The 15,000-nt window shown below is 46.7% G+C and overlaps 1 protein-coding gene across 1 annotated transcript in view; it reads left to right on the forward strand.

Annotated features, from left to right (window-relative positions):
- The window catches only part of Pgant2 (polypeptide N-acetylgalactosaminyltransferase 2), a 106,956-nt gene that overhangs the window by 62,656 nt on the left and 29,300 nt on the right, over positions 1 to 15,000 (forward strand). Inside the window, exon 4 of the mRNA XM_080275367.1 lies at positions 14,961 to 15,000. This exon is cut by the window's right edge and continues 59 nt beyond it. Coding sequence (XP_080131493.1) covers positions 14,961 to 15,000 — 40 coding nt within the window. The remainder of the gene's footprint in view (positions 1 to 14,960) is intronic.

The following is a 15,000-nucleotide window of genomic DNA, read 5'->3' on the forward strand; positions in this document are numbered from 1 at the left end:
GGGTCTTAATTATGAGGTAGGAATGAGCCACCTTGAAGGGAAAGAAAAAACATAGAGACAAGACCCAGGATTTACTCAGCGTTTCTCCTTTGACGGCTTCCTCAGTTATTCATACCTGTTGCGTTTTTCCCTCATATTTTTATAGTCAACGCCATTTCTTCTACAGTGAGTCTCCTTGGTTACTAGCGACCTTTCCGTATAACCACACATGGACTTCACCCAACCAGAGAGGGGTAGGGATCTTTGTCGGGTTCAAATTAGCGCGCCAAAATATTCAACCTTTAGCATGATTGTCTGGCATGTGCAAGCTATCTGTCTATCTATTGCCAGACGCCTTAATCCCGTAAGGGGTGGCCACAAACAAATAGCCTCCATGTCGCCCTGTCCCCCGCCATTTCACTGCAAGCTGATCGCATATATACTAACAGGCTGCCATTTTCGTGTGCTATTATTATTATTATTATTATTATTTTTATTATTATTATTATTATTATTATTATTAACTATTCAGATGACTGGGAATGATGATGATGAATATACAGTGTTAAATGTCAGGATGCAACAGTTTCGGCTCGACCTGTACATTTTTCAGGTATAAACAGTGACAGAAGATTCACATGTTTTTGTGGGAGGGAGGGGGTGGTGGGGGTGAATGGGAGGAAAGGTGAAGGGGGGAGAGAGGAAGGAAGAGGAAGAGTGAGAAGAGGGAAGAGGAATGAAGGAGGTGGGATGGTTGGAGATGGAGGTTCGAGCGTATACGAGAGAGAGAGAGAGAGAGTTTGCTGTCAATGATTCATTGTTTACGTGTTGGCTGAAATGTTTTAGAAAGCAAAGGTGTTTGTGTGCGTTAGCGTGTGTGTATGTGAACGTGAAAGTGTGTGCGGAAGCAAAGGTGTTTTCAGGTAAACAGGAGCGAGCGAGCGAGACAGAGAGAGAGAGAGAGAGAGAGAGAGAGAAAGAGAGAGAGAGAGAGTGTGTGTGTGTGTGTGTGTGTGTGTGTGTGTGTGTGTGTGTGTGTGTGTGTAGGGTAATTACCTCCCGTAATAACCCTATACCAACACTCCATATGGCCTACGCTAATTACGACCCAGCTTTGATTACAAGGGAATTACACTGTTTATGTATGTTTGTGTGGGTGTTTGTAGAGGGACGTGGTTTGTGTGTTTGAGAGTGGGAGAGAGAGAGGAGCGTGATGTAACGAGGTGGTATGATGTAGCGTGGTGTGGTGTAGTGTAGTGTGATAGTCTACGAGTGGTACAGTGTTGTGGTGTGATGTGGATTGGTATGGTAGTGTGGTGTAATGGTGTGGTAGTGTGGTGGTATGGTGGTATTTGTGAACTGGTGTGTTATAGTGTATTGTGGTGTCACGTAATGGTGTGGTGTGCCAGAGCCTCTTCCCAACTTTCACACTCTTCAGTTCCCAGTAACGAAGGTAATTATTGCAGAGGAGAGAGAGAGAGAGAGAGAGAGAGAGAGAGATCTTTCCTATTTCATGCAGTGTGGATACATAAAAAAAAGGATATTTATGTAATTATTTATTTATTTATTTATTTTAGAAGTAGATGTGAAATGGTAGGTGAACTCAAGTGCCCAAATATTTAAACTTCCACATTGACCTGAAGAACCCTCCGCTGCTTATTTACTGTGTGTGTGTGTGTGTGTGTGTGTGTGTGTGTGTGTTCCTTGAGACCCACCAGTCCTTCCACGTGCCAAACACCTTTACCTGTCACCACTTCAGTTCATTTTGAATATATGAACTAAAGTGGCCTCATTTCAAGCGGATGTGTTTTTAGGGCATGTCAGGGGGATTTGTGAAAGACTAATTCATTCACCTTTCCTTGCTCAGTCGTGGGTTCGATCTCACGTCATCTTGAACAACAGACCACAGACGTACACCAGACACGAGCTTTATCCATATACACACAGCATCATTAACTTACACTCAACCCTTCCCTTCTAAACCTCAGCCTAACCAACACCTCACACTGTCACCTTCCCCCTTGCCAAACCGTGATGGATGACGCGGTGTGTGGTGAGTGCGGGATTGGGATTAGGGTGTGGGATGGTGGATTAATTGCTGACTTAGTGGTGTTAGGGGAAAGTTGAGGGTTCTTCTTCACCTTCCCTGTCTCTCCTATTCATTAACTTTTATCATTTTCCTCCGTCTGACTCTAAATTCATCTTAGTATTTCCTATTTTATTATATTTCTCTTGTTTTGTACTTATTTCTCTCTCTCTCTCTCTCTCTCTCTCTCTCTCTCTCTCTCTCTCTCTCTCTCTCTCTCTCTCTCGTATATCCTTTCATTTCTCCCTCACTTTTCTATTTCTTTATCACCCTCTGTTTTTCTCTCTCCCTTCCTTCCTCACTCCCTGCCTCTGCCCGGCACATGCACTGATATTGATCTGTGTGTGGAGAGAGAGAGAGAGAGAGAGAGAGAGAGAGAGAGAAAGGGGGGGGAGATGGAAATGGAATAAGATAAACTGATTGAAGAGGGAAAATATGGAAGAAGTGCATGTAAATTGAAGAGAGAGAGAGAGAGAGAGAGAGACGGCATATACGCACACGGAAATGTTCTCTCTCTCTTTACATACTCATATCTGGCCACAGTCTCAATATTTCTCAAGGAATAAATCATTTCTTGGAAGTGTTTATACAAGACACACCTGATGGGGTTGTTAAGGGCGATATTGATGTTCAGGTAATCTCTCTCTCTCTCTCTCTCTCTGGCGATATCGATGTTCGGGTGATGTTCTCTCTTTCATGTTCGGGTGATGTTAGTGCTCTCTCTCTCTCTCTCTCTCTCTCTCTCTCTCTCCAGTTTTTCCCCCATTCTTCCAGTCCGGATGATATATTGTTTTACTGCTGTCGCTTCCATCTCTTTCTTATTTCCTTCCCGTCAGCGATTTATGATTGATTATTTGAAGGATTTAACTCTTTTCACTTTAACTTGGCCTAAAATTGCCATCTCTCCATCTAGAATTTTAAGCTGTTACTATATATTAACAGTGGAATTTGTTGCTAGTTTCTGTTCTCCTCCCCTCTTCTCTCCCCTCTCCTCCTGCCCCTCCTTTCTCCCCTTTCCTCCCTCCTCCCCTCCCTCGGAAATGTCAAGGTCCCTAACACCTATTCCTTAGCGATATATTTTTGGATATGGCTTGGTTTATATCAATTTCTGTGTTATTTATGCTGAGTTTGGTGGTACATGAATTATTTTTAATAGCACAGAAGAGAATAGTAAGGAGTAATAAGCAAAATAAATCGCTTAGGGAGAGGTGTTAGGGAGCTTCCTTAACTGATGAGAATACGAGCCCAGGCTTTGTATATCCTCTTGACCTACAATTCCTCTTATTTATTTATTTATTTATTTATTTTTTTGCTATTTTCATTTATTATCCAGTCATACTGAAGATATCGTTGTTCCGTTTTGGTGTGTGTGTGTGTGTGTGTGTGTGTGTGTGTGTGTGTGTGTGTGTGTGTGTGTGTGTGTAATGATGCTGAATGCAAATATGTGAGGGGAGTGAGTGACAGACGGGGTGAATGTATGTATCGGGAAGAGAGAGAGAGAGAGAGAGAGAGAGAGAGAGAGAGAGAGAGAGATTGTAAAAACAAAACAAAAAAAAGTGGATAGAAGGGAAAGAATGAACAGAAGCGAAAGGAGGAGGAGGGGAAAGAAGTCTGGTAGTGTATTCTTCCTCCCCCTCCCCATCCTCTCCTTCCCTTCCCCTCCCCATCCTCCCCCTCTCCTCCCCATCCTCTCTTCCCCCTACCCTCTCCATCCCTTCCCCTCCCCTTTCCCCCCTCCTCATGTTGCTAGGCAATTCCTCCCCCTCCCTCCCCTAGTACTTCATCTGTCACTCGTCTCTTCCATCATTCTCTCTCTCTCTCTTTCTCTCTGAATTTCTAAATTATTCAGCAACTCAAACACATCTTTCACGTCCTTGCTGTGCTAATTAACTCACACACACACACACACACACACACACACACACACACACACACACACACACACACACACACACACACACACACACACACACACACACACACACACACACACACACACACACACACACGTCTGTACCCAGGGTCATTCTGCGTCACTTAAGCAGCTATTGCAGCTCTCTCTCTCTCTCTCTCTCTCTCTCTCTCTCTCTCTCTCTCTCTCTCTCTCTCTCTCTCTCATGATAACGGGTGCTTTGGTCCCTGCCTTACATAAACGTTCACACACCAACACATACATACATACATACACGCATCCATCAATCCACATATATACGCCTGCACATCCACATATATACATACACCCACACAGCCACGTACATACGCCTACACACCCATCCACATATACTCGTACACACACACACACACACACACACACACACACACACACACACACACACACACACACTGGTTTTCGTGCACTTACACTCCCACCCCACCCCCGCTCCCATGACAGGCATAAGCACACATGAAACAAGGTGGCCTACATGTTTATTTGAGAGAGAGAGAGAGAGAGATGACTGGATGTGTGTGTGTGTGTGTGTGTGTGTGTGTGTGTGTGTGTGTGTGTGTGTGTGTGTGTGTGCGTGTTGAATTGTTGCTGTTTGCGTGCTGAATTTTCGTGTATGCGTGGAGTAATGCCGTATGTCATTATAAGTGTGGCTAAGCATGGTGTGTGTGTGTGTGTGTGTGTGTGTGTGTGTGTGTGTGTGTACCATTTTTTTTTCTTGCTTACCCCTCCCTAGTGGAGAGTTCCGGGCCTGTATTTGACCAGCCATTTCTCCTGGATAGACAGTTTTTCTTTTCACATATTTATTGCTATATTTTGAGTGTATATTTATTTATTTATTGTAATTTATTTTGATTTTTGGTTTTATTTCTCTCTCTCTCTCTCTCTCTCTCTCTCTCTCTCTCACACACACACACACACACACACACACACACACACACACACACACACACACACACACACAGAAGATGAACAGAGGAAGGAAGACAAATTAAAAAAAAATCTTCCACAGCAGATTGCAGGTGTCCTTCAGGTGTACTAGGTTAATTATCAAAACCGATTTATTTCTTAACTGACCCTCAACCCACCCACCAAGAATGGTTGAAATCGGATCGTTTTTTAAGTTGACCTTGCTCTGTGTCCTTGATCTTTGCTCTGTTGTTCTGAAAGGTTAATAATTTCATCTTTGGCTGACCCTCAACCATTCCACCAAGTTGGATCCAAACCGAATAAAACCGTGTGAGATAAGGGGCCGAAATTTACAACGTTAGGGGTGGACAGACAGGTAAAGGGCCGTGTACAGGTGCCATGTCGGAGCACCTCACACTCCGCGATTTATTTTCCACATTACACTCCACACTCAGCGATTACACATTACACTAAGCGATTTATTTTACACATTACACCTTTTTATCACCGTGGTCCTTACGAAGATAAACGACATAGATGCTAGACACAGTAAGATAACAGTGCATATCACCGTGTAAGAAGGATAAGTCGCCAAGGAAAAGATGTCACGAAGGATACGAAAAGATGCTAAGGATACGAAATGAAGACTAATGGCCAGTGGATTCCTGATGGTTTATTGGGTCACCGCCTCTGACCTGTTTTGACCGGTCCAGGAGTGGGGGATAGGGAGAAGGGAGAGAGAGTAAGACATGCGCACACCAAACCCACCCTCCCCTCCCCCACAACCCCCACTCTCCCCTCACCCCTGTTATCACCTCCCCCTCTCCCACTCTCTCTCTCTCCCCCCTCTTCTCTCCCTCTCCTTATTTTCCATTTCTGTCACTGCCGCTTTTCTCTCGCTTGTTCCCCCTCTCTCGTCCCCTTCTCTCCCTTCCCCCCCTTTCTCCCCCAGCGTCCCCCCTCCCATCCCCTCACCCACAAATACACTGTACTGAAAACACCGAGACCATTGATTATCGAACCGCCCCCCCCCTTTGTCCCCCCTCCTCTTCCCTCTCCTCCTCCTCCTTCCCCCTCCTCATCCCCTCACCTTTTCCCCAATTTCTCCTTCCTTCCCCTCCCCCCTCTCCCCGCCCCAGTTCTCCTTTTTGCCTCCCCTGTCCCCCTATCCCTCTCCCCCTCCCCTCCCCATCAGCTGCACGTGGAATAAACGGGTGAAATATTGGAAAGCCAGTTTTAGATTTTTGTTTTCTTTCTGTTTAATGTAATAACGCGTTTACTACACTGGTACATGTTAGGCGTATGCAGGCCGGCCGCTACAGCACATACATGCATACACATACATACACGTACACGCATACATACATACATACGTACATTTAGGCCCATACATACACAGAAATACCTGTCTACCTGTCTACCTGCCTGCTTATATACATACATACGCTGTACATGGGGTCACTTAAGTTATATCGTGTGTCGTTAGATAAGAAAAAAATGAAAGCACTCATCCTTCCTTCATTACACACACACACACACACACACACACACACACACACACACACACACACACACACACACACACACACACACACACACACACACACACACACACACACACACACACACCAATCGACTGTCAGCAGGAAGGGGTATTGAGAGGAAGGGCGGCGCGTGGAAAAATAGATAGGTGTGCTTTACCAGCCGAAAATAAAACCGGATATTTTATTAGGTGAGTGTAAGTGACGTAGCCCATCAGGTTATAGTCGACTAGATAGATATGTAGATAGATAGATAGATAGATAGGCAGGTAGGTAGGTAGATAGATAAATAGATATAGACAGATAGATAGATGGATGGATGGATAAATAGATAATGGTGATGATGGTGGTGGTGGTGTTGATGATTGCTCGAGTAGACAGGATGATGATGATGATGATGATGATGATTATGATGGTGGTGATACTGATGATGACAAGCTCAGGTAAAAATATTGATGATGATGAAGAGGAGGTGGAGGAGACCCACAATATTTCAATTTTTTAATTAATACGTAAAACCATTAATACATCTAAACCAGCGTCGGCACCGTTGTAAAAATTTGAGAGAGAGAGAGAGAGAGAGAGAGAGAGAGAGAGAGAGAGAGAGAGAGAGAGAGAGAGGGGCAGTGACCGTATGTGTATGTCTGTATATACAACTTACTTCCCGGGTCTACCTGCTTTACCTGAGAGAAACATTTGCCTCACGTTGATTGCAGGTGCTGACGTGAGGGAGAGAGGGGAGGAGTGAGGGGAAAGAGGGAGGGGGATGAGGGGGAATAGAGGAGTGAGGGAGGGGGAAAGGGGAGGAAAAGGATGGAGGGGAAAGAAGAGGAGTGAAGGGAACGGGGGAGGGAAGTGAGGGAGGAGGGGGAAGGAGAGGAGTGAAGGGAAACGGAGAGGGAAAAAGATGGAGGGGAGAGGGGAGGAGTAAGGGGAAATTGGGAGGGAAATGAGGGAGGAAGGGGAGAAGGGAGGAGTGAGGGGAAAGTGGGGAATATGAGGGAGAGGGAAAGCGGAGTGGGGAAGGTGGATGGAATGAGAGGGTTGAGTATGGTGGAGGGGTAGGAGTGAGGGGAGAGGGAAAGGGGAGAGAATGAATACAAAGTTAAAGGAAAGAGGAGGAAAAAGTAGGGGAGAGGTTGGAGAGAGGAGGAAAAGTAGAAGAAGGGGCGGGGAGAGTGAAGAGGGGAGGAATATTGGAGAGAGAATACATTTGGAGGAGGGTGAGAGCTAAGAAAACAAGGATTTTTAGTCGAGAGAGAGAGAGAGAGAGAGAGAGAGAGAGAGAGAGATTCGTACGGTAGGAGAAGGAAAGGAAAACAGAGGAGGGAAGAGAGCAGGGGAAAGTATATGGATGGAAAGAGGAAGGAAAGGACTTGGGAGGGGGTGAGGATGGGGAGTTTTGAGGGAGGTGGAGTTCAAAGCAGTACAAAGGAAAGCAAACAGCAAAAGGTCTGTTGGTCCTTTCGCAGCTGTTTGGTATAGTGAAGGTTATAACTAGCAGACTCTTCTATTGAGCCAAAGACAAGAATAGAAAAGCAGGAAGGGGAGGGAGGAGGAAGAATGATGATTAATGAGTTTGAAATGGCAGAGAGTGAAGAGGAAAATGAGGAGCGATAAGATGAGAGATAAGGATATGGGAGGGGAAGAGGGAGGGGGACAGGGAAGGTGTGGAGGGAGTGGCGGGCGGGAAGGGAAGAGCAGTGGAGGCGGAGAGGAAGAGAGGAGGGAAGGAAGACGAGTGGGGGAGGTGGAGAAGAGGAAGAGAGGAGGAAGGAGGTTGGAGGTAAAAGTGTGGAGGTATTGGAGGGAAGGGAAGAAAAAAATACATGGAGATGAGAAGAGGCAGTAAGGAAACGGAGGGAAACATTGGAATGGAGGGGAGGATGGGGGGTAGGGGAGTTGAAGGGTTAGGGGGAGGAGGGGAGAGGGGGAGGGAAGGAAAGGTGAGGTGGTACTGAAGGGAGGGAGAAGGATGGAGGGAAGGGAAAGAGAAGGGGAGGAGATAGTAGAAGGGGGAGGTGAGGAGGGAAGTATATGTGAAGATATATCGGAGGAGGAAGGAAAGAGGGGAATGGGGAGGGGAAAGGAAGTGGAAAGGGATGGGAAGACAGTAGGGAGGAAACCAGAAGTAAAGGTAGGGAGAAACTGGATGGAAGGGGAGGATGGGACGCGCAAGGAGAGAGAGAGAGAGAGAGAGAGAGAGAGACGTAGGAGGGATGGAATGAGAGGACAGAGGAAGGAATAAGGAAATATAGATAAGGAGGTATTGGAGGAATGGAGGGAGGAGAGAAGGATGGGAGAGAAAATGGAAGGACGAAGGATATGGAAGGAAAAGAGAGGAGGGAAGAACACGGAAGGTGATGAGGTACTGGAGGAGACAGAGAGAAAAGAGGGAGGGAAATGGAAGGGAGGGAGGAAAAAAAAGGGAGGGAGGGAGGGGATGGGGTTGGAAAGGATTAGGGAGAAGAGAGAGGAGTTAGGAATTAGGGCTGGGAGGTGGGGGAGACGAGGGGAGGTAGGGAGGGAAGGAAAATAGAAGAGGGAGGGAAATGAGGGCAGTGGTTGGGAGGGGAGAGAGGAGGGAAGGGGGAAGGGGAGGGGGAGAGGGAATGAGGAGAAACGAGGGGAGGTAGAGGGGAGGGGATGAAAGGGGTGGAGATGACAGGAGGCGAGGGGAGGGGGAAGGGAGAGAGAAGGGAGGTGAGGATAAGGAAGGTGGTGACAAGACTTGAGGAGGAGGAAGAGAGAGAGAGAGAGAGGTGGGGGAAGGGAGGAGAGGGAAGGTGATGACAATAATTGAGGGGGGAGGGGAAGGGGGATGAGAGGGGTGGTAAGAGGAGGGGGAGGAGGGAGAGTAGTGACAGTGGTAAGGGGAAACAGAGGTAGGTGGGGAGAGGAGAAGGGGGGAGAGGGGTAGTGGTGACGAGGTTAGAGGGAGGGAAGGGGAGAAAGAGGAGAAGGATGGTGGTGAGAGGGAGGGGGAGGGGAGACACACGTGAGGGAAGGGGTGGTGGTGAGAAGTGCCAGAGGTGATGGGGAGGGGAGGGGAGGCAGAGGGAGGGGGATGATGGGAGAGGGCACGGGAGAGGGGAGGGGGTGAAGGCAGGGAAGTGGTGAATGACGTCAAGAGTTATGACGTCACGAACACACGCACACATATATAAACCATACACAGACACGCACAGCTACACACACACACGCACACATGAGTACACACGAACAGGCACGTTTAAAAAGTCATACACAAACCAATAAAGGCAACGGAAATTACATGCTTGTCCACGGCACGCAAACACACACGCACACGCACGCACGCAAAAAAAATGACGTACTAGAGTTTATTAATATTGTCACTTTGTTCACCACCTTTCTTGATGAACGTAAGCACCTGTTCAAGACGCAAATGTTAAATGATGTTTGGCAGGTAACATAGTATTTCATTACCTTAGTTTGAAATGAAACAAACTAGCCAGTATCTCTCTCTCTCTCTCTCTCTCTCTCTCTCTCTCCACAGTTATGACATGGGAGTGTGGGCGAACGTTTTCTCCTAGTACGTTTATATAACAAACGTTTGTGCAGGAAGGAAGAATATGGAAGTCAGGGCACAGTACCAGCAAGGAATTGTCACAGAACTTTTTGATTTTTTTCCTTCGAGGTATTAGAGGACATGTTGATTTGACGAACCTGCCATTATCTTGTCCATCAATCTATTCCCCTAAACTGTCTACAACTTCCATGGCCCCAGGAAGAGAGAGAGAGAGAGAGAGTTGATAGTATTTTTATCATTAATGTCTAGTATTTTCCTCCTGGCTGATCCGTGTCATTGATTATAGGGGCAGGGGGATAAGGAGGAGGGAGAGGGGGAGGAAAGGAGGAGGAGGAGGAGAGGAGGGAGAAGGGAGGGGAGGGCAGAGGGAAGGAGAGGAAGAAGATGGGGCAGGAGGAAGAGTGGCAGGGGAGGAGAGGGAGAAGGAGGGGAAGGAAGAGGGAATGGAGAAGAAGTGGGGGGAAAAGAGTATGAAGGTAGGAGAAGGAGCGAAGTGAGGAAAGGATGGAGGATGGATGGGCGGGGAGGCGAGGGAGAAGATGGAAGGAGGGGAGGGAGGAAGAAGGGAAGGAGGGAGAGGGGGGGGAAGTAAGAAGGAGCGGAAAAGGGGGCGCGGGAGAGTAAGGGGGGGAGAAAAGGTAGAAATAAAATAGGGAAGAGAGGGGGAGTGGAGAAGATGATGGAGGAAGAGGAAGTTTGTTTATACTACACTAAGGCGGCTTTATACATCTTGAGAAACGTCTGTAGTAATGGAGGAGTTAGTTAAGGCTTTATCTAACCCCCTCAGGTTTATAAGACGTGCCCAGGCTTAAGAAAATCGTCTGGAGATAACAGGAATTGAATACGCACTCTCTCAGGCCGAAGGGGATGCTTAGGTAACGTGGCAGATAAAAATTGTAGCCATATCAGAAGGTGAAGGTTTTATATAGGTCGGTGGTTCTCTGCTTATGGGGAAGGGGGGCGAGCATGAACAATTTCCAAAGGGAGGGGACCTGAGGACTTAGAAAAAAGTAGTGAGTGAGTGGAAGGGAGGGGGCGTAAAGGGACAGGACGTGAGGACTCGGAGAAAGTATAGTGTGAGTGAGTGGAAGGGACGGGGCGTAAAGACTCAGAGAACAAACAGTGAATGTGAGTGAGTGGTCATGGTAGGGAGGGAGGTAAGAGTGAGAGATGAATGGAGGGTGAGAATGAATGAAGGGTGAAATGGAGGGAGGGAGGGATCTGAATGGAAGGTAAGAATGGACGATGAAAGTTGAATGTGGAGCGAGAGTGAGAAGAGACTGAGAATGAGAGGTAAGGAATGATTGAAAGGTAAAAAGTCATGGTTATAAAGTAGAATGAGAGTGAGAGTGGCAGAGTGTGGTCAGTGGTGGAGCAAGGTAGTGGTGGAGCAAGGTAGTGGTAGAGTAGAGTAGTGGTGGAGTAGAGTAGGGTGGATTAGGAGTAGGGAGGTAGTGTGAGGGTGACAGCGGGATTGAGATATATGGTAAGTATGCCTCTTCCCCCCCCCTCTCTCTCTCTCTCTCTCTCTCTCTCAAGGTAATGTCGGACACAAACAAACCATCAAGGTGTAAATCATACTATTGACGTCACTTACACTTACAATACACTCTTTGCTCTGCTCTGACCCACAACACTCTACACACACACACACACACACACACACACACACACACACACACACACACACACACACACACACACACACACACACACACTCTCTGTTACGTGTCATCTGGTCTGCTTCATTTATCGTGTCGCGTCAAAAGCGTCTGTTAATACTTTCATTTAAATTTCGTTTGGAGATGAAGTTTTATGTGTAATTTCTTGAATTCTGCCAGTTTTTAGGAGATCTGGGTCTGTTTTTCCTGGATTCCTGTCGGATTCCTGTCCCGAACGATATCAGACGTCAGTAATGTAAAATGTTTGGCAGAGACACTAAATATGGGTGATGATGTTGATGATGATGATGATGATGATGAAGAAGATAGCTTAAAGGATTTCTTGGTTTCGTTATGTAGCGGTACACACACACACACACACACACACACACACACACACACACACACACACACACACACACACACACACACACACACACACACACACACACACAAACTAATCCGTCCTATGCCATACTCCTGGCCATGTAGCTCTTCATATGCAAATGAGATGTTAATTAATCCCACACACTCCTCTTAGGCCAAGTTGGGATGGAGGAGGTGGAGAGGGGGTGGGGGTGAGGAGTGGGGGGTGAAGGATGAGATGTGGAGGTGTGGGGAGTTGGTGAAGAGATGGAGAGGGGATGAGGAGTGGGAGAGGTGAGCGGTGAGGGTGGGGGGAGGAAGAACGAAGAGGGAGTGGGAGTGATGGATGGGGTGAATGGGAGTAAGGAATGACAAGGGTGGGGGAGTAAGTCGGAAGAGGTAGGCGGAGAGAGAGAGATGGGGATAGAGGCTGAAAGGAGAGGTAGGGAAAGGGAGTGGGGGTGAGGTGTGAGGGAAGGGAGGGGAAAGAGACTGAGGGGAGGGGAAAAGAGTGAGTGGAGATAGGGGGGAGGCACGAGTGATTTAGCTTGTGGAGAGTGTCAGTATTACGTGGGGTGATGAGGGGTGGGGGTGGGGAGTGGGGAGGAGGGAGAAGCGTATGGTGAGCGGGGGTATGTCGTCGTCTGGGGTGAGTGTTGGGGTGGTGAGCGGTGAGGGGTGCGTAGAAGTGGTGGGGGTGAGTTGGGGGGGAGGGAGAAGCGTATGGTGAGCGGGGTTATGGAGTGGTCTGGAGTGAGTGTTGGGGTGGTGAGCGGTGAGGGGTGCGTAGAAGTGGTGGAGGTGAGTTGGGGGGAGGGAGAAGCGTATGGTGAGCGGGGTTATGAAGTGGCCTTGGGGGATGTGGAGGGCTGGTAAGGTAAAGTTTCGGTCAAAAATCCATTTACAGGATCTCAAAATCCTTTCATAAACCGTCTTTACTCCAATGACTTTTTTTCGAATTGTTTTTGGTACATTAGGACGATTTTTAAACATTCAGCTTCAGATTTTTTCGAACAGCCTTCATTAACCCCCCCTCCCGTCTCTCTCTCTCTCTCTCTCTCTCTCTCTCTCTCTCTCTCTCTCTGTCGTAAGCCGGAATTACATAGCCGAGGAAATGTGCAATAGCGAAAGGGTTAATTAGGGCACATATAATATTTCTGACGTCATCACAGGTGTTAGTGCAGGTGTTATAAATGCTGAATGTGTGTGTGTGTGTGTGTGTGTGTGTGTGTGTGTGTGTGTGTGTGTGTGTGTGTGTGTGTGTGTGTGTGTGTGAAAGAGAGAGAGAGAGAGAGAGAGAGAGAGGGAGGGAGAAGGTGATTGAGTGTATGAATGTGTGTGTGTGTGTGTGTGTGTGTGTGTGTGTGTGTGTGTGTGTATAGACTAATTAACACTGACTCAGCAACCGTATCAGTGTAACTTTTGCTAAACACCTGTTCCAGTACTGATAAATAACTTCCCCACCTTATTTTGGCATCAACCTGGATTGGCAGTTACATAGATTATCCACACCTATCGTAGCCAGTGGACAAAGGATCGTCTTCGTAGAGGTATCGTTGGCTTCCTAGCTCCTTTTACTCAGCGATTTATTATGCATATTCATCATCATCATCATCATCGTCATTATCAGTGTTATCACCACCACCACAATCATCATCATCATCATCGTCATAATTATCACTATTTTCACCACCACCACCATCATCATCATCATCATCATCATCATCATCATCATCAGACATCTTTTCCCATCCCAAGTTACAGCTTAATATTTTCTTTTACCGAATGTCACTTATATCGCACTAATAGCGCCATATCTTCTATAGTAACCTACAGGAGGATACTGAAGTGTAATACGCAGGATAAGTCGCAGAGGAAAAGGTGTCAAGAAATTTCCGTAGCCATTTATAATTCGGGCCAACGATTCCTTAAACCTATGGGTGGACATACTACTTTTGCTGACTGTACGCATACGTTTGTTCCCAGGTGTGTGTGTGTGTGTGTGTGTGTGTGTGTGTGTGTGTGTGTGTGTGTGTGAGTAGGCTTATTAACTCTTCAAAGGCCGAATCTGCTAGACTAGAAATTATGCATAGGTAGCACTTTGCGTACCATCATTTGCCTACTGGCTCATAGTAGGAAAACTCATAGATTCAAGCCACCATCACCACTACCATCATCATCATCATCATCACTATCAGCATCACCACCACTACCACCACCATCCCCATCATCATCATCATCTTTCCCACTAATACAGGCAGGGATGATTCCAAAGTACCCTAATTATCATCCCTTCAGTCCAATGACGTAGTTTATATTCTCTCTCTCTCTCTCTCTCTCAATATTTAGGGGACCTATTTTATTGAAGGGTAAATTAATTCCATATTTATCACCTCCAAATCAAAGTCACTTCAAAGTTAAACAGAATTGAAGGTAGAAAAATGAGTAGGTCGTCGGATTGAAGGGTTAAAGTAGAGGTAGATGCAACAGGTGTATTTGTGTAACCTTTGCCCTTCACCATAACACCTGTCCCATCATCATTATTACCCCGTCTCACCTGGACCTTGTTATACGTGCGTGTTCTTACTGTAATTTGACAGCAACCTCGCTCACCCACTTACACACACACACACACACACACACACACACACACACACACACAATCCCCCTTTACCCCTTAGACTAAGTTACTTTCATCCAGTATATTTAAGGCTACATGACCGACCTACTCCCCCTGGCGGCAAAAATAAAATCGAAAAAAAAAAAAAAAAAAATCTCTTGGGAATTGAACCTACGCACGGCAAGCACTACGAGGGGGACATTCTACCCACTGTCTATCTGTCTATCCATCTAACTATCTATCTATCTATGCCAGCCTTCATTGTGGGACAGGTGTAACAGGAGTGGTGTTCTTTGATTACAGGTGTCGCAAGAAGGAGTGGAGGACAGAGATGCCTCAAACC

This window comes from Coenobita brevimanus, chromosome 61, assembly GCF_032717465.1.
Source record: "Coenobita brevimanus isolate Jiangsu-jjx chromosome 61, ASM3271746v2, whole genome shotgun sequence".
NCBI lineage: Eukaryota > Metazoa > Arthropoda > Malacostraca > Decapoda > Coenobitidae > Coenobita > Coenobita brevimanus.